Source organism: Orcinus orca, chromosome 15 (genome assembly GCF_937001465.1).
Source record: "Orcinus orca chromosome 15, mOrcOrc1.1, whole genome shotgun sequence".
NCBI classification, from domain to species: domain Eukaryota; kingdom Metazoa; phylum Chordata; class Mammalia; order Artiodactyla; family Delphinidae; genus Orcinus; species Orcinus orca.
In genome coordinates, this window is record NC_064573.1 from 83,761,015 (window position 1) to 83,778,837 (window position 17,823).

The 17,823-nt window shown below is 60.2% G+C and overlaps 1 protein-coding gene across 49 annotated transcripts in view; it reads right to left on the bottom strand.

The window, feature by feature from the left end:
• Positions 1 to 17,823, bottom strand: part of NCOR2 (nuclear receptor corepressor 2) — a 227,924-nt gene that overhangs the window by 12,081 nt on the left and 198,020 nt on the right. For 35 of the 49 annotated variants that reach the window (XR_007471850.1, XM_049698364.1, XM_049698340.1 and 32 more), the window contains 14 exons: positions 16,920 to 17,074; positions 16,170 to 16,272; positions 15,859 to 15,963; positions 15,472 to 15,575; positions 12,021 to 12,171; positions 9,131 to 9,271; positions 8,659 to 8,745; positions 7,659 to 7,957; positions 5,448 to 5,823; positions 4,086 to 4,307; positions 3,263 to 3,517; positions 2,278 to 2,427; positions 2,032 to 2,151; positions 1,722 to 1,941 (listed from right to left, as the gene is read on the bottom strand). Coding sequence is in view for 48 of the 49 variants with exons in the window: in XM_049698364.1 (XP_049554321.1) it covers positions 1,722 to 1,941; positions 2,032 to 2,151; positions 2,278 to 2,427; positions 3,263 to 3,517; positions 4,086 to 4,307; positions 5,448 to 5,823; positions 7,659 to 7,957; positions 8,659 to 8,745; positions 9,131 to 9,271; positions 12,021 to 12,171; positions 15,472 to 15,575; positions 15,859 to 15,963; positions 16,170 to 16,272; positions 16,920 to 17,074 (2,488 nt within the window). In the remaining variant the exon portion in view is untranslated. The remainder of the gene's footprint in view (positions 1 to 1,721; positions 1,942 to 2,031; positions 2,152 to 2,277; positions 2,428 to 3,262; positions 3,518 to 4,085; positions 4,308 to 5,447; positions 5,824 to 7,658; positions 7,958 to 8,658; positions 8,746 to 9,130; positions 9,272 to 12,020; positions 12,172 to 15,471; positions 15,576 to 15,858; positions 15,964 to 16,169; positions 16,273 to 16,919; positions 17,075 to 17,823) is intronic. The other 14 variants (XM_049698373.1, XM_049698371.1, XM_049698376.1 and 11 more) reach the window with 7 other exon arrangements.

Here is a 17,823-nt window from a genome sequence, read left to right on the forward strand (position 1 = left end):
CTTAGGCAGGGCTCACGGAGGACTCTGAGGGGCTGGCACATGCGCTGGGGAGGAAATGAGGGAGCCACAGGGCAAAGGCCCAGAGGGCGGGCTAGGGCGGGTGGTTAAAGGACAGGGCAGTGGGGCCACACAGGGCTCCCTGTCGTCCCCTCTGCCTGGAGCGCTCTTCCTTACCCCAGAGGCTTATGGGTCTAGCCCACAAGCCCTCAGAGGGCACTGCACGCGTCAACCATTACCGTGTCCCCGTACCTAGCACAGGGCAGGAGACCCACCGCAGGCCTACCAGGAAGAAGGAGTGCACAGATGCACTCTCTCTGACCTTCACAGGGTCAATGTAACTATCCCTGCTCTGCAGATGAGGAAACAGGCTTGGACGTGAGCTGGCCCGACACCATCTCTTGTGGCCTGCCAAGCCTAGCGTTTTCCATGAGGAAGCCTTGTGCTAACCCTCTCTCCCAGGGGTCTTAATTCAGCTTGATGTCCCTGCTATAGCCTCTCACTGGTGGTTGCTGGTGGGAGCTCACGCCTGGGTGCCCCACTCTGAGACTCAGGCGCTCCTTCCATGCGTACCCGCTGGGGACCTGACTCAGAGGGGACAAGCCTGTGTGCTTGGGAAATGATGTCATTTTTCATAATGGGAATGGTGGTGGGGAAGGTATGATTTAGACTAGCCAAATGGAAGCACACTTGCATGAACGGATACTTCATTTTGGAAGAAGCAGCCGCCTCTGAACTGTCGCTGGTGGGCAGGGGTATCGGGGAGGCTCCCTCCCCCATCAGGCAGCTCTGCCCACAGACCTTGGGCAGGGGGTGGGAGGTGGGTCTTGGGCCTGTTGTGATAGGAAGTGGACTCCGGGGGGTGGCGGGGGGGACACATATGGGACCTCTGCAGCTTCTCCCATCTTCACGGAACCTCTGGACTTTGTCCAGGCAAGAGAGACACCATCTCCTCCCTGTAGGGCCCTGCTGAATCCTGGGAGGAACGGGAAAGGCCCTCCTCACAGGCCTCACTCTGCCTCTCCCTCTCCGCTCCAGACTCCATTCCTGAACTCGACGACCTACCCAACTACTCCCCCATCCACCCACCCAACTCGTCATCCATCTACCCACCCAACCCCCCCAACCATCTACCCAACTCATCACCTGTCCACCTACCCATCTATCCACCCACCTCCCCACCTACCTACCTAACCCAACCCAACCACCCATCCACCCACCTACTCAACCCATCACCTATCTACTCACCCATCTACCCATCCATCCACCTACCTGCTCACCCATCTAACCCAACCTCCATCCAATTACCCACCATCTGTTCACCCACCTCCATCCATCCACCTATTCACCTAGCTCTCTAACACAACCGTCCATCCATCCACCCACCCACCCGCTGTTATCATCCATCTACCCCCCACCTGCCCGTTCATCTAGCTCCGCCACCCATCTATCCACCACTGACCCACCTAGGCATCTACCTACTCGCCTGTCATCCACCCACTTACCCACCCAAAGTCTATTATCCACCCGTCCATCCATTCATCTATCCACCCACCCATCCAACTAACCCAATCACCCATCTCTTTACCTTCTCACCCACCTACCTGCCCAGCCATCGCTCACTCTCCCGTATACCTCCCAACCCATCGGTATACTTGTGCATCCCCCCAACCTGTATCCAGTGACCGCCCCCCCCCCCCGCCTGTCCCCTCCCCTGTGCCAACCTGGCCCACCTCAGGACTGTGGGCGTGCTGGGCTCCACGGAGGTGATAATGCTCTTCATGCCCGTGTTGTGCAGCACGCTGGGCCTCTGCTGGATGGCGTCCTGGGTCCGGGGTGAGATGGGCGAGTGCTGGTGGGAGTGGGAGGCGGGGCGGCTGCCGCTGCTCCCACCCCCACCGCCGCCGCCGCCACCGCCGCCGCCGCCGCCACTCTGCTCCGTACCTGGTGGAAACAAGCCGTGGGATCAGAGGGGCGGGCCACGCGCAGCCACAGGGACCGCTGGGGCGCGTGCTGGCGGCTCCACCGTCCTACCGGGCCTCCAGATGGGCGCGTGCTCCACCGTGGTGGTAGACGCGAGGATGGACTTCTCCCGTTCCCGCTCCCTCTCGGACGAGGACGTGGCCGTGGGTTTTGTCAAGTGGGTGGGGCCTCCTGGAAACCCAAAGGCCTGTGGCTCAGCCCCGGACACAGGAAGGGCTCTGGATTTGTCTTCCAGGGTGGAACAGAGAGGGCAAGGCATCTGCCCGAGGACACCCAGAACGGGGGTGGGGGCCTCACCTGGGGAGAGCGGGGAGCTGCTGAGCCGGCTGCTGAAGTGCTGCGGTGCCGTGGGGAGGTAGGCTAGGCGGTCCATGGCGGTGGCTGGAGTGCCTGGTGTCGGGGGCACCAGCACAGGCAGGTGTGGCACTTGGGACAGGTCGATGATGCCTGTGAGAGAGGAGGTGGGGCCGGGCTGCAGCGGTCGGGGGAGGAGAGGGGCCAGGCTGCCTCCTGGCTGGACCACCCCAGCCGGTGGAGCGCCGCGTGTCCTCTGAGAAGCAGCACGGCCGGATGCTCCCTCCTTGGTCCCCGCACCGGGCCCGCAGGACCCTTCTCTGAATGCCGGGTGCTCACAGCACCCCGTCCCTTCGCTCCCAAACCCTGAAGTGGATGTGGCTTGCAGTTGGCAGCCCTGCATACCTCGCTATGCCCGTTTTGCTCTTTTGGTGTGCTCTTGGTGTGCCCTTTTTGCCTTTGACCCTATGCAGTCCTTTCCTGGTACTCAATCCCCACTGTATGAAATACCTAGTGTGACCAGTTTTACCAACTGGACCGTAACTAGTACTTGGTTGTTCCGGAAGCACATTCCAGAAGTGTTTCCACAAGGCGACTGTAATATGCATATGCAAAGCAACCACGGGCTGGTTTCGACTCAAGGGAACCTGAAGTTCAAACAGCCTCACATTTCCATCTTTTTTTTTAAACTCCGGGGACCACACATACCAAGAGGACACAAGCACGTGCAGAGCCCGTGTGTGTGCATCCAGGACACACAGCACACACAACCTTGCACCACCTGCCAGGTCTGTGTGTGCTCTCAGCGCAGTGATACAACCCGAGCCTCTAAGGCAGCTGCTCTAGCCGCCTCGGCAGGGACAGACGTGCACGCGTGGGCACACACGTGTCCTGTGCTCTCAGGACCCTGCGCAGACCAGGAATAAGGCCAATTCTGGGGGGTGGGTTCTGCCCACCCACGTGACTGGCAGCGCTCTGCCCCACCCACCTCGCGGGCCGGCGGCGTAGTTGAGCGCCAACGAGGACTCGCGGGGCGACAGGCCCCTCAGCATGTCAGCTCGCTGGGCCATGGCGGTGGCCGCGTTGTGGTGCATCTGCTGCGAGGTGATGTAGTCGTTGATGATTGTCTGGCGGTTCTCCAGTGCCGCCGTGTCGGGGTAGCCGCGGATGAGGTAAGGCGGGTACAGGTGTGGGTAGGTGGGGTTGGGGGCCAGGTGCCGGGGCAGGTAATAGGCAGCGGCTGCTGGGAGAAGGGGAGCAAGGTCAGGCCGGCCCACACTTCGGCTGGGAATGCCACCCCACCCCGCCGGTCTCAATGCCCTCACAGCTTCTCCCAAACACCCCCCAGAACACAGAACTGAGAGCCTAGAAGGAGAAAAACCCTCGCTGCCCCAACACACATGTGGGCGCCTCTGACTGATAATGTTCTTTGGACGGAAATCCCCCCAAACACAGGGCATCCAAAATGGGGATCACTAAAATACCTAAGGGCTGCATCCTTCTAAACGGATTTTCAGATCACGTCCGTCTGGGGAACGCTCACCCTTGAGCCCTCTTTTGATACATTTGCAATTTTAAAGGCACTGATAAGTTCCGCAGGAAAAGAAAACCACTGAAAAACGTTTAACCCAGCATGTCCCTCAGACCCCTAAGAGAAATTCTGTTTCTCACCTAAACTGTTGACATGATTACACTGTTGGGTCTCCCCCCACCATGCCTCAGTTTCCCCACCTAGTGGCAGCTAGTTGATGCCCGAGGAGCCCTCGGGCTGACACTGATGCCGCAGGGTTCTATGGGTCCGGGACAATCACCTGCATCCAGAGGGATCCCACGGGGTATGGAGGTGGGGTCAAAGGCCAGCGGGATGTGGCCGCGGTACAGGTCCACGCCACTCACACCCCGGAGCAGGTGCTCGTAGGGCGACATGGGGTGGGGGTGGTGCTCAGGCACAGTGCCGTGCGGGGACTTGGCAATCTCACGGGGCGTGGACGTCAGCTTCCGATCCTGGGACGCCTTGCTGGACGAGAGGCTGCCTGTGGGGACGGGCCAAGTGGGGATGGCATCAGACCTCTGTGCCGTAGGTGTCCCAGCCTCCAACACGGGGGCTGCCAAGGCTAGCGCTTAGGGGAAGTCATTTGAGGGTAGGGTCTCTGGGATCCCCAGGGACCAGGCCTCGTCATCCATCCATTTGCGTCTAGTTCATTTTTCCTTTTATTTATTCATTCACTCACTTGCTTCTGTTTTTTAGCTCTTTTAAAAAGTTCATTCTTTCTTTCCTTCGTTCCCTTTCTTGTACATTCCTTCAATCAACCAAAAATATTTATTAAGTGCCTACGACATGCCGAGCACTTTCTAAGCGCTAGGGCTCCCCCGCTGAACAAAACAGAAAAATCCCGGCCCCCGTGGGGCTGACATTCAATGCACGAGACAGATGATCAACTAGTCATCGAACAAGAATCTCAGAGAAATAAATGCTCTGAAGAAAATTTTTAAATGTGACAGAATGTAACCAGAATACTGAAGGGGGGAGGGTGGTCATAAGAGGCCTCCCTGAGGATGTGACATTTGAACAGAGTCCTGAAGGGCGCAAAAGAAACCAGTTAGGTAAAGATCTGAAAGGCGGGTGGTGGGCGGGGGCGGATTTCAGGCACAGGGGACAGCACGTGCAAAGGTCTTCAGCAAAGAATGAGCTGAGTGTGGTCAAGGAAGAGACATAAAGCAGCAGATAAAGGAATGTGGCAGTAAGATGGAAAGGTGGGTGGGGCGGGATCCTGCAGGCTCCCAAGGCCATGGCGGGAAAGGGTGACTTTTTCCTAAGTGCAGTGAGAAGTCACTAGAAAGATTTAAGCAGAACAGTGGCGTAATCTGATGTAAATATTTCAAAAAAGTATTCAGGCTGCCGTTTGGGGAGCAGATTATTAGCAGGACAAGAGAGAAGTCAGGGAAGCCGGGTGATCTGGAGGTGGCCGAGAGATGGAGAGAAGCCTGAGGATGGTTTGGAGGTAGAAGCCACTGGTCTGGCAGGTGGAATGGATGTGGTGGCCCCGAGGATGCTCCTGAGCTAAGGAGTGGATGGTAAGGCAGTTTCAGAGACCGGAGCCCACCGAGGCCCCGCCCCACCCCGTGGCCCCGCCCCACCCCGTGGCCCCGCCTCACCTCGCGCCCCGCCCCACCTCGCGCCCCGCCCCACGCACCCTCCTGCAGGCGCGGGGTTGGCTCCCGTGTGGTCACCGGTGATCCGCGGGGCAGGTGGCTGGCGAAGGGCGCCGCGTGGTCCTCGTAGGTCAGGGGGCTCTGCCGTGGCTTGCCCAGCTCAGGCACGATGACCGGGGCCCCCCGGGTGATGGAGCCCCCCGAGCTGCTGACAGCGCCCGGCCGGCTCTTCAGACTCTCCTCGTAGCAGGCGCGCTCCAGCGCCCGGGTGTCGGCCATCACGTCCAACGGGTGCACCGCCGGGAACGTCCGGCCGGGGCTGCCGATGATGGAGCGCACGTCGTGCTTTTTGGAGCCGGTGGAGGACGTGCTGGTGTCATACTTGAGCGGGGTGCCCTGAGGGGCAAGGGGGGGCTAAGCATCAGCTACACAACCGCTCTGAGCCTCAGTTTCTCAGCTATGAAATGGGAGCGACATCTCATGCCTCCAGGGGCGGGGGAGGAAGGGCTTTGCTAAGCCTAAGATGAGCGCACACCTGTCCCTGCCCTGCCCACCCCTGTCCTGGACCCTGGCCACCGGAGCCACCTGGGGGGCTGCAGAAGGGGGCACAAAGTTCAGAGGTCAGCCCTTCCTGGAGCAAGTGGGGGAACCTCTGTTGGCCCTTGGGGTTTGCTGGCAAGAGACTTAACACCCCCATGAGGGCAAATACCTTCTTCCTGTCAGTCTGGGACCCTCGGCGGCCCACCCAATGCCAAGCCAGAAAAGCCAGCCGCAAAATCCAGTTCCACCGCCCTGAGGCTCAAGTCTCAGCGGTCAGGGCACAGGTTTATGTTTGCTCCGTCGCCAGAAAGGGCAGCTGAAGAAACGGGTCACAGACGAGCTGCAGCCCGGCCGCCTGGGAGAAGACCCCACCCTGTCTGCGCAGGCCGGGGAAACCCAGGATACGGTGGGCTCTGTGTCTTTGCCAAGTAAGAGAACTCTGCTTTTATTCAGGAGTGGGTTTTTTTTGTTTTTTGCCGTACGCGGGCCTCTCACTGTCGTGGCCTCTCCCGTTGCGGAGCACAGGCTCCGGACGCGCAGGCTCAGCGGCCGTGGCTCACGGGCCCAGCCGCTCCACGGCATGTGGGATCTTCCCGGACCGGGGCACGAATCCGTGTCCCCTGCATCGGCAGGCGGACTCTCAACCACGGCGCCACCAGGGAAGCCCTTCGGGAGTGTTTTAATTACTTTCTTAAGAAGGGGAAGTGCCCTTATTTTAAAAAGAATATTCCAGAATCAGACTGGCCTCCCTTTTGGATCCATGGTGGACTCCTGCCAATGGCTTTACAACTGCCCAGAGGCCGAGAGCCAAACTCGTCCCCTGGCCTTCGACAATCTTCCCACCGCTCCCGCCTTCTCCTGGGGCACCTCTGTGCCGTTAGCTAACTGTAGGCCTCCTGGACACCCTCCCCAGTCCCTGCCACCTCACAGCCACGCAGCCCCCGATGGATCCCACGCTCCTTCCTCATTCACATCAGCCACCTCTGACCAAGGGAAGAGACACTGGTTCTTAGGTGGTTTCCACCGACCAGCTCCTCACACAATCAGAGCTCATCTTCCCCTACCAGGCTGGGGCCTCTGGGGGGCCAGAGCCACGGGGGTGGGGGTAGGGTGAGGTGCAACATGCTGGTGGGAGAAGTGGATGCCAAGAAGCAAAGACGTTGCAGATTTAGGGACATCTGGATTTGAGATGCACAACTGCCGTTTACTTGCTGTGTGACCCTGGACAAGCTGTTTAACCTCTCTGAACCTGTTTGCTCACCACTAAAATGAGGACAGTAAGAGAACTACCTCAGAGTGCTGCTGTGAGGGTTAGATAAGTCATGATGTCTTATGGTCATGGATCGGGGGTTCGATCCATGACCGGTGTTCATTATCACATCTAGCTCTGGGGTTTGGCAAGCTTCCTGACCTCTCTGGGCCTCAGTTTCTTCACCTGGAGAATGAGGATGATAGCTATGACTCTCCCGGGCTGTAAATACAAGTGAACGAGGTCATGGATATAGTCTAAAGGCCTTGGTATGGAATCTGGAACGGACGTGATGGCGGCTCAGTGATGAGCAGCTGTGTGATCCTGGGCATGGCACTCCACGAGTCTGGGCCTCAGTTTCCCCATTTGTAGGGGCCAGAGCGGTGCCCATCAGCACCCGCCGCCCCGATCTTGGCCCAGCCGCCCAGCCCCGCGCCCGTACCTGCGTGATGGAGCCCTCCTTGAGCGGCCGCGGGGCCAGGGGCAGGTCAGGCGTGCGCCGCAGCTCCTCCCGTGGAATCTCATGGATGGAGCGGCCGGCCTCCTTCACCGTCGCCACCAGGCCCTCGTGGGCCGGCTTCAGCTTCAGGGGGCCCAGGGCCTCCAAGGGCCGGGCCTTGTAGGCCTCGGCCAGGTCCCGCGGGGGCGGGGGGGGCGGGGGCGGCGTGCCCTCACACTTCAGGAGCTTGGCCTCCCGACGCTGGTAGTCTTCCTGGGCCTCCACGTAGGATCGTGGGATCCCTGCCGGGGAGGACGGGGCGTCGACCCTTGCACCTGCACCCCACCTCACCCATGCTAACCTGGGGCCTCCATGCTGGCAGACTCTGGAGCCAGACTACCTGAGTTCAGGCCATCACTTGCTGTGTGACCTTGAGCACATGACTTGCCCTCTCTGAGCCTCAATTTCTTCACATATAGAATGGGAGGAGTAACTGAAACCCCTCACCAAGTCATGAACATTCAGTGAGCTAACATAGATAAGATGCATAGAATGGGGCTCTCAGTAGCTGGTTTGCCACTGACCAGCCAGGAGAACCTGGGCAGGGTATCTGACCTCTTTGATCCTCCCACCAACTGTATGTTCCTCTTGGAGTCTGTTCCATAAGATAAGATACAGAGAGCACTTGGGTAGCACCAAGCGCAGAGCACAGCAGATGCTGAATAAATGACGTCTACAGAGTTGAGGGTGATGGGTAGTATCTTGCTTCTCTTTTTGCTTTCAAATACATAAGGAATGCCTTGCCCTGCCTTTCAACCTGCACACATACCTGTCACGTACACGTGTGTTACATGCCTTTCCACATACCTGGGCACACATGGCACTCTGGTATGCCTTCCCTCCCCCGCCCACCCTGACTGTAAACCCAAGGGCTTGTTGTAGCTGCCACGAGGGCGTGGTGGCCGGGCCTGTGGGGACACCTGGGGAGCAGAGGGCAGGGTACCTTGCGTGATGGAACCTCGGACGTGGTGCTGTTCTTTGAGATGGTGGGGGCTGTGTCGCTCAGGCGGGATGGCGCGGCCCATGAGACCTGGGAGGGGGAGAGCGAGAGCATCACCTCGTGGCTCCCCGAGCCGGCCTTGGCAGTGACGAGCCGGGGTCTCCAGCGCCCCCTCCCAGCAGCGGGCCCCTCCAGCCACTTAGTGTCAGTCCCCACGATGATAGTGGTGGCGGCATAGGACCACTTCTCGGGCCCTGTGCTACCTCCAGGTGCAGCTTCAGAAAAACCCTGCCTCAGTTTTTCTATCTGTAAAGTAGGGCCAACCATCCCATCTCCTCCCTCCAGGGGGAGCTGAGAAAGAGAAATTCTCTCCCTTTCCTTCACCCAGCAAGTAGGGAAGCCCCTGGGGCAGGTCCTAGGCCCTCCCCTGGCCCTTCTGTGCCCCCTGGAGTAGGGAGCTGGGCAGGGCACACACCTTCGATGCTGGCTGAGGAGATGGCCCTGCTGACACGGCCCTCCATCATGTCATAAGTGCGCTTGGGGGCGGCCGTCTCGTGGGGAGGTCCTGAGCTGCTCCTGCCGTCCTCCTTGGAGCACTGGGACACGGACATGCCACCTGGAAACCAGACCGATCTCATGATGAGGGGCAGCCACAGAGCACCTGTGTGCACTGGGCCCAGTACCAGCAAACCGGCCGGGCCCAGTGGGCAGGAGGCAACAGCCTGCGGCTCTGCTGGCAGGGAGGTGTGTGCCTTTGACCACGCGCGGGTATGTGACTGCACAAACACGGCCACTCGTGGGAGCCGACGTGTAACCACGTGCACGGGAGCAAAGATGCACCAGCCGAGTGTGAACGTGCAGGGTTACCACAACCATCTGTGTGTGTCCCCGTGGGTCTCTGTGTGTGTGCACACCTGGCCACTGAGAACAAAGTGAGGCCACATGGAATAAACTATGTGCATTGGTGTCCACGTGGGGAGAGTGTGTGTCTGCGGCGGGGGAGGGAGGGGACGAGGAGTGTCCACAGCAGAGGCGGCCTCTCCAAGCCAGGCTGAGCCCCAAGGGCGAGCTCCTCAGGCTGGCACGCGGGCCCCCGACAGGCCGAGGGTCTGAGCAGCCAGGAGGCAAGCCCGGAGGAGGCCAAGCCTCGGTCTTGCCCATCAGGCTGGGGGCTCCTCGAGTGGGCCTCTCCTTCCAAGGATGGCTGCGTCCCGGGGTATCAGAAGCAAGTTCCCGAGAGCCCCGTGCCTGCCCCTTGGGATAAAGGGCACGCTCGCTCTCCCAGGATATCCGATCGTGACCCCACGGGATCCTCAGGGCATGAGCTGCTCCAGGGGCTGCAAACTGGCGGCCAGCGGATAGACCGCGGTGCTGCTCCTTTTTGCTCAAAATGAATTGCTGACGTTTAAACACTGAGAGATTTCAGATGAAAACAGAGAGATCAGAAGTCTGGCCAGCGAGCTCACACTCGTGACAGGGCGACAGTCAGCTATCGGAGAACAGAGGTGGGGCCCCTGTAGACACAGCCATCACTGTCCGGGTCCTCCCCGGCCCCTACTGCCTTCCATCCGGCCTGCGGCCCTCGCTGTTCCCAGGAAGCACGCGAGGAATTGAAAGCCTTGACTTACACCCATTCTGCAGATGACAAACTTAAGGCCTGTGGGGGCGCAAGAACTGATCTGGAGGCCAGAGCTGAGATGCCACCCAGGGCTCTGCTCACAACACCTCGACTGCCAGCCTCTCCGTCTGCCCTTCCAGGGCCCCTGACCATCCCCCAGGGCCCTCAGTCGGATACCGAGGTTGGCACAGAAGACGCAGCTGACACCCTGTCCCCAAGACTGTCTCCACCACTTGGCAGCAGAGAGAGGCAAGTGCCTAAGCCCCACGGTACCACCTCTGCTTCCCAGGACCTGGGGGGCGGGAGGGCAGTCGGGCCAGGCGGAGGCGGAGGCGGAGGGAGAGGAAAACGCGCCCACCGCCGCCAGAGGAGAAGCAGTTTGCAGCCCTACAGCTGCCAGCTGCTGAGAGGGGCGCCCATTAGCAGCTTTTATCTCCGCGCCCCTGGGTGCCCGAGGCTGCCAGGAAATTCCCAGCCCAGCCCTTTACTTCCTTAACTCCTTCCAGGCGGGGCTCCCTGGTTGGGGAACCAGAGAGGGTGAGAGGAGTGAGGGGCACTGAAGTGGGGGGCCCAGGGCTCAAGGGGGTGGCGCGTCACTCTGGTCATCGCCCCTTCCTGCCACCCACGTGGTGTCAGTTAGAGAGCACGGCATTTGCCAGGAGCGCTGGGCCAGAGGCCTGGGGGAGTGAGCCTGGGCTTCTGCTGCCCGGGCCTGTTCCCCTACTACACGTCTAGCAAGGCTGGCCACAAGTTTGCTTCCTAAATTGTAAAGAACCGGGCAGAGGTGGAGACAGCTAAAGCCAATCCTTACCTGCTGCTGGCTTACATACCTGCAGGGATGGGGAGGTCACCCCCTCTCCTGGTGTCACCCCAGCCTTGCCTCCCTATGAACCCACCTCAATGGGCCAAACACGCCCGCCCCTGCTCCCCGAGTCCCAGGCCTCCTTTTCTCTTGAAGGGCCAGGAGGGTGGACACACAGAAGGACTACTGGAGATCACTGCACCTCAGCTCCCACATCCGTAAAATGGGAAGACGCTCCTTCACCCTGGCTCTCAACCACACGAAGCTGACAGGAGGGTAACACACTCCCCTAGATTCGTTTTCTGAAAACATCTGGCTACCCTTTAACCCCAACCATGTTTTCTGGACCCTTCTCTCCTGACCAACTCCAGAAACACCAAAGTCTGGGGTTTGGTGGGCAAGCCACACTGGATGTGGGCAGGTTTCCAAGACTCAAGATTAACAAGGTGACATCCCATTTGCATCCTGGGCGGGCGTCCTGAGAGCTCTGTGAGGGGGCTTCATCCGCTGGGCCCCCAGCATATGGGCGGCCCCCAGTAAACACCAAGTGACCACATGACCAACCACCTCCAGGTCACCACTGGTCCTCTCACCTAGAGGGTCCTTCCCGGGCATCAAAGATGCCCGAGGGGGTTTCCCTGGTGGCGCAGTGGTTGGGAGTCCACCTGCCAATGCAGGGGACACGGGTTCGTGCCCTGGTCCGGGAAGATCCCACATGCCGCGGAGCGGCTGGGCCCGTGAGCCATGGCCGCTGAGTCTGTGCGTCTGGAGCCTGTGCTCCGCAACGGGAGAGGCCACGGCAGGGAGAGGCCACGGCAATGAGAGGCCCGCGTACCACAAAAAAAAAAAAAAAAAAAAAAAAAAGATGCCCAAGGATGGGAGGGCCGGGCCAGCCCCTGCCCGCCCAGCAGCTCCCGACAGCCGTTGACGGACGACGGGACTCACCCTCGTAGGACAGCACGTGGCCCTTCTTGCCCTCGTAGATGACGTGGCCCTTGGGCAGGCCGTCCTCCCGGCTGCGGTCCAGGCGGCTTGGGCTGTCCTCACCGATGATCCTGGTGATGGTGCCCTTGTACAGGACGTCGGCTGGAGTGCCCTGGGGGTGCGGAGGGGGTGAGTGCCCGCGGGCTCCGGCCGGGGACCCCCACGCTCGCCAGACACGACCCAGCACGCGTACATGTGCACCTTCCAAATCCACACACAGGCACACGTGTGCCCCCCAGTGCACACGTGTTCATGCATGTACTGCTTCCAAAGGGCAGAGCCCGCCGGAACACAATCACGCAGAACAAAGCATCAGTAACATTAATAATAAGTGCTGATCACTTTCTCTACATCGACTCATTTAACCCTGGAAATCACCCTAAGTCAGGTACTATCGTGCCTAGTTCAGATGAGGAAACTGAGGCGCCAAGAGGCAAGGTGACCTCGCCCAGGGTCCCCTGGCTAACGAGGGGCAGAGCCGGGACTGGCACCCAGGCAGTCTGGCCTTGGAGTCTGTGTTGCAACCTGTCCTACATGCATTTTACTTTCTCAGAGCCTGGACGCTGGGATGTCAGCCACGTGCCTGTGACCACATGTCATTCCCAAAACCAGAATGGGGACTCAAATCAGGGCAGGACACCAGAAATCTTAGCTCTAACCCAGGGTTTCTCAACCTCGGCACTGTGACCTGAGGGCCAGATGATTCTTTGAGGTGGGGGCCAACCTGGGCACCGTAGGACATTTAGCAGCCCTCCCCCGGGGCTCTACCCACTAGATGCCGGTAGTGCATGTGACCCCCAATCTGCTCCCCCCTAGATGTGACAATCACAAATGTCCCTAGACATTGCCCAGTGTCCCCTGGGAGGCAAAATGGCCCCTGATCAAGAAACCAGTGCCTTAGAGGGAGTGAGCTCCCTGTTGGGGGTTGTATTCAGGCAGAGAGAAGACAGCCACGTGGGGTGGTGTCCCGCCTTGGGCGACTTCCACGAACACGAGTTGGGGGTCAGAATATGGATCTGGAGTCAGACTGATAGAGGGCAAACAGCAGCTTTACCAACAAGTTGCTGTGTGACCTTAGTCAAGTCACTTTGCCTCTCTGAGCCTCAGCCTGTACATCTACAAAACGGAGACAATCTCTGTATACGATTCTCAAAGGCACCCGTCACAGACAAGCTGTCCCCAGTCAAACGTCTCTCTTCTCTTTCTACGATTCCGAGAGCTGACTGAGACATGCAGCTCCAACTGCGTGCCAAGCCCTAGGCTGGTGCGCTCTGAGTCTCCCCCCTGGGAGCTTCTCTGCCAAGAAACATCCTTCTGTGGGGTAAAGGCAGCGACTGGCACCCCGGGCTTTCATCCCAGATCCGGGACTGCGAGCAAGGGAAACGCAAGACGCCCTGCATCCAGACGGGTCTCCCAAGATGTCTCAAAGCAGACGCCCTAGATGGGACCCCTTGGCCACACTTCAGAAAGCTTGTGCACAAACGGTGTAGAATAAACGGGCTTTAGTCTGGGTGACAGATAACCCAGGGGCGGGAAGCCACCTCTCTCATCAGGAGAGCACACGGCCGGGGAGCCGGCAACATCCCAGCAGGAAAGGCTCCTCCAGGGGCAGCGGATAGAAGCCCACCCACTGTAAGTCTGTGTGTGTGTGAGTTTGTGTACGTGTGTGTATCCGTGTGCTCCTGAGTTTGTGTGTGTGTGTGAGCCTGTGTGTGTCCCATGACCGGATTTCATCACCTGGGAGTGAGGCTGTGGGGAAGCCTGACCCGCACACATCTGGCAGCTGCCAGAAACAATCGCAAGGCTGTGAGCGTCCCACACGGCTTGGGTCGCGGCCACCTGAAACTGGAGGCCGACGGATGCCCGGGAGCCTTTAATCCCTAACACCTCTGTGACGATGACTCAGCAAGAGACACTTCTAGCAAAGGAAAGACTGAGTCAGGGAGCCTCGATCCCCTGCCTGAGTCAGCATGTGGTGGGGCTGGGACCTGAGTGTCTGCGGCCCGGCTGTGGCCCCAGGTACCTGCGCAGCTGCCTTCTTAAGCTCATGATTTCAAGACCAACAGGTTTTAGAGGAACATGAAGCATCAGGGCCTCTCCTCTGTGGTGTGATCTGTGGCCCCTGGAGCCAAAGACACCTTCCTATGGAGCCTGTGGCCTGAAGTTCCACCATTCACGTGCGTGTGTGTGTGTGTGTTGGGGGGGGGGTTGCACATGCGTGTGTGTGTGCGTGTGTGTGTGTCCAGGCTCCCCTTCCTCTGGCACAGCTGGCACAAAACACTGGGTCCACTGCTTCCTGGCTACACGACCTTGGGTTTAATCTCTGGGCTTCGGTCTTCTCATCTGTAAAATGGGCTGACCTGGATTCTGTGCTAATGTAAACCATCTTGTCTGGAGCGGGTGGAAGGGAAGGAAAAGAAAGCCCTAGGAGCTAAGGACCCCAGGAGGTGGGGGGACCGCCCTCTGTGGTCCACCAGCCAGGGAGGAAGGAGAGGGTTAAACAGGCCCTGTGTACACTAGGACCCCCGAGCTCAGCTCTGAACCCCCAGTCCTGACACCGGAGGGGCAGAGTGGTCCCTCTGCAAACCCTTGGATGGGACAGATGTCACCAGCCGATCCCACACTTTCTGTGGAGCTGGACGTGGCCAGGATGCCAACTCCAGCCGTCAGCCTGTCAACACCACGAGGCCAAGGCTGGCACCAGAGGAAACCTCTGTCATCCAGGACTCAAGTCTCAAAAGCGAGGGTTACGGCAGCACAGCGGGCGCCCCAGTGGTGTGGGCGGGCTCAGCTGAGCTGCAGGAGCGTCTGTCCACTCACCCCCCTGAAGGTGGGGGATGTGCAGACTCCCTCACCGGCCCCCAAAACTCTGCTGACCCGCACGCCTCCTGCTCGCTGCTCCAGGCACCGCGGACACTTGCTGGACCTGGCGCACACCAGGGACCCTCCACCTCTCCGCCTCTGCGCGTGCCGTTCCCTGGGCCCGGAATGCCGACCCCTGAGATTCCCGCAGGGCTCACACCTCTGAGAGGCCTCCCTGGCTCACCTGTCTCTGCGGCCTCGGCAGCCCCAGCCATTCTCAATCGCAGTGTTTTACTCAACACAAAGCACTGGCTACTCTGAAATCACCTGCTCAGTTTTTACCTGTCTGCTTCCTTCTGCTACCCTCCCAGCTCCTTGGGGCCCTTGAGTTTTGTGTTTTGCTCAGCACCTAAAATGCCCGGCTCCCAGGCTCCCAGAGCTGGGTGGGCACCCCCACGAAGCCACCCCATCTACTGAGGCAGACGCTGAGCAGAGACGCTGGGGGGAAGGGCGGGTTGCCCACTGTTTTGTCCACAGGCAGGGCCACATCTGGAGACACTGCCTGCTAGTGTCACCCTGGTCCCTCATGCCACGGCCCCAGGACACCTACATGGGTGATGGAGCCGCGGTACGTGATGGGGCTCTCGGAAGGCACCCGCGCGCTGGGGATGCCCTTGGTGATGCTCCCTCCTGGAACCGAGCCCAGAGACGTCCCTGGAAGACATGAGACACGGGCTGAAGGGGTGTCTGCAGCCCCTCCCCAGGCCCCAGTCCCAGAGCCCCCGAGACCTGCAAGTCCCCCCCACCTCCAGTGTCTCAGCGCAGAGGGTCCCCCGCCCCTAAATGGCGAAGTAGACAACTGCGAAGAGAGGCTGCTGGACCCTCTGGGAGCTGAAGCTTCTTAGCAGGTTTTGGGTAAAGGGTCCCATTCCTGCCTCGACCCTCCCAGGGATGGAGGGGCAGCCGCCGGGGGTGAGCCTAGCTCGCACGCCCTCACCTCTCAGCACGGACGTCTCCTGAGCCGCAGGCACCCCCAGGCTCTCCGGTGGCCCAGCCTGGCCCCGTGGGGACAGCTGTTCCTGCTTCACTCCGCTGAAGGGCGCTGGAGAGGGGCGAGAGCAGTGAGCCGAGCCTCTGGGCAGGGATTCAGAAGGACGGCCGCCTCCCCGCCCTGTCCAGGGGCTGAGGGACCTCCCCGCCACGCGCGGGCCAGAGTCCCTTAGGATGAACTGCCCTCCCTCAAGCCCCCAACGCAAACAGTGGGAGCCAAGCCTGGGCCATCGAGGTTGGGGGGCCCTACATCCTTACCCAGCTTCTTGGGGTCCATGGTGAGCGGCAGCCCCATGGTGATGGGGCCCACGGGGGCCTTGGCATGCTCTGAGTACGGGACGTGGAGCTGCACAGACATTCCCTGTGGGAGCAGAGGCCGTGGGGTCACAGAGGCCTCAACCAGGGCCTCAACCCGCTTTTATGAGGGCCCAAGAGGAGGGGAACCTCAGGATCACACCCGGGTCCAAGGCCTGGGGCCTCAGTTCCGGCCCTGCTGCCCCTCTGAGCAACTGTGAACGAGTCACTGCCTCTCCTGGGCCTCAGTGCCCTCACCCGTGTGGCGGTCATGACCTGGTTTAAAGGAAATGGTACCCACAAGCGCCTGAGCAAAGCATACGCCTTGCCCCCGCCCTGCGCCACAGGGGGGCAGGTCAGAGAGGTGAGGGGGCAGGTGGACCGAGGCTCACCACGTGCCAGGCCTGTGTGTCTAGTGCCTGCGACTTTCTGTTTCACAGAAAGGAAACTGAGGCACAGAGAGGTTAAGTAACTTGCCGAAGGCCACACAGTCTGATCGCAGAGCCCATGCTCTTGAATGCCCCGTGGAGTGACCTCCCAAGGTCCTGGACCCAGCCCCCTGGGTGCCCGACCCCCACCCCGACACCATCCGTCCCAGGGATCACCCCCACCCCGGCTTTACAGATGGAGGGACCAAACCCCAGAAAGAGGAAGGGGCGTTCTCCGGGACCCGGTTGCACAGGTGCTTCTGGGGGGCCGCCCCTCCCACCTCACCTGGGAGAGGGCACCCGTTTGCCTCTCAAGGACGCTGGGGTGCTTGGTGGAGGAGATGAGGGGCGGCGGGTTGGAGATGGTGGGTGGGCGTGGTAGGACGGGCCGGGCGCTGTCATGGAGGCCCAGGGGCAGCGGGTGACCTGCAGGGCACGTATCTGTCCATCACAGGGCCCCAGGAGCGGTCAGAGGCAGAGCCCCCAGGCCACTCCCCACCTCGTCCCTGTCCTGCCCAGGCGGGTGCCCGTCCATACGTGCCCCCACTGCTCCACCCGTCTCTGCCTGATGAGCCGTCTGCATCCTTGGTTCAGACAGCACTACCCCAGGGAAGTCTCCCTCCACGCCTCCCCCCTCCCAGGCCCTGGCCCAAGCCCCTCAACTCTCCCCCAGACTCCTTAACTGGTCTCCCCGTTCCCCTGTTGCTCTCCAACAGTCCACTCCTCTCACAGGAACCAAAGGGATCTTTTTGCAAAGTCCACTAGTTCACATCCTCCCCTGCTATGAACCTCCTATGGCTCCCCACTGCTCCCCCAGGGTAAGGCCTTAGCCTCTGACACAGCTTTCAGGTTCACCTGACCTGGCGCTTACAGTCTCCCCAAGCTCCCTGGGCACCAAGCTTCTGCCACGACAGCCTGACTCAGTGTCTCAAGCTTCGCCTGCTCTCTCCTGCCTCCGGACCTTTGCACATGCTGTTCCCCCTGCCTGGCATGTCTTTCCCTGTTCTTCTCCTGGCTCTTTTGGCCACTCATCCTGCAGGATCAGCTCTGCTGAGGACGGCCTTTGCTGACATCACAGCCCTTACTGGCCCCTGGCTATGCCCCTTTCATTGCTGGTGGGGCCTGGCAGGGCTGGAGAGCCCAGGAAGGGTCTCGAATCCAGCCTGACTGTATTTGTAGATCAAAGCAGG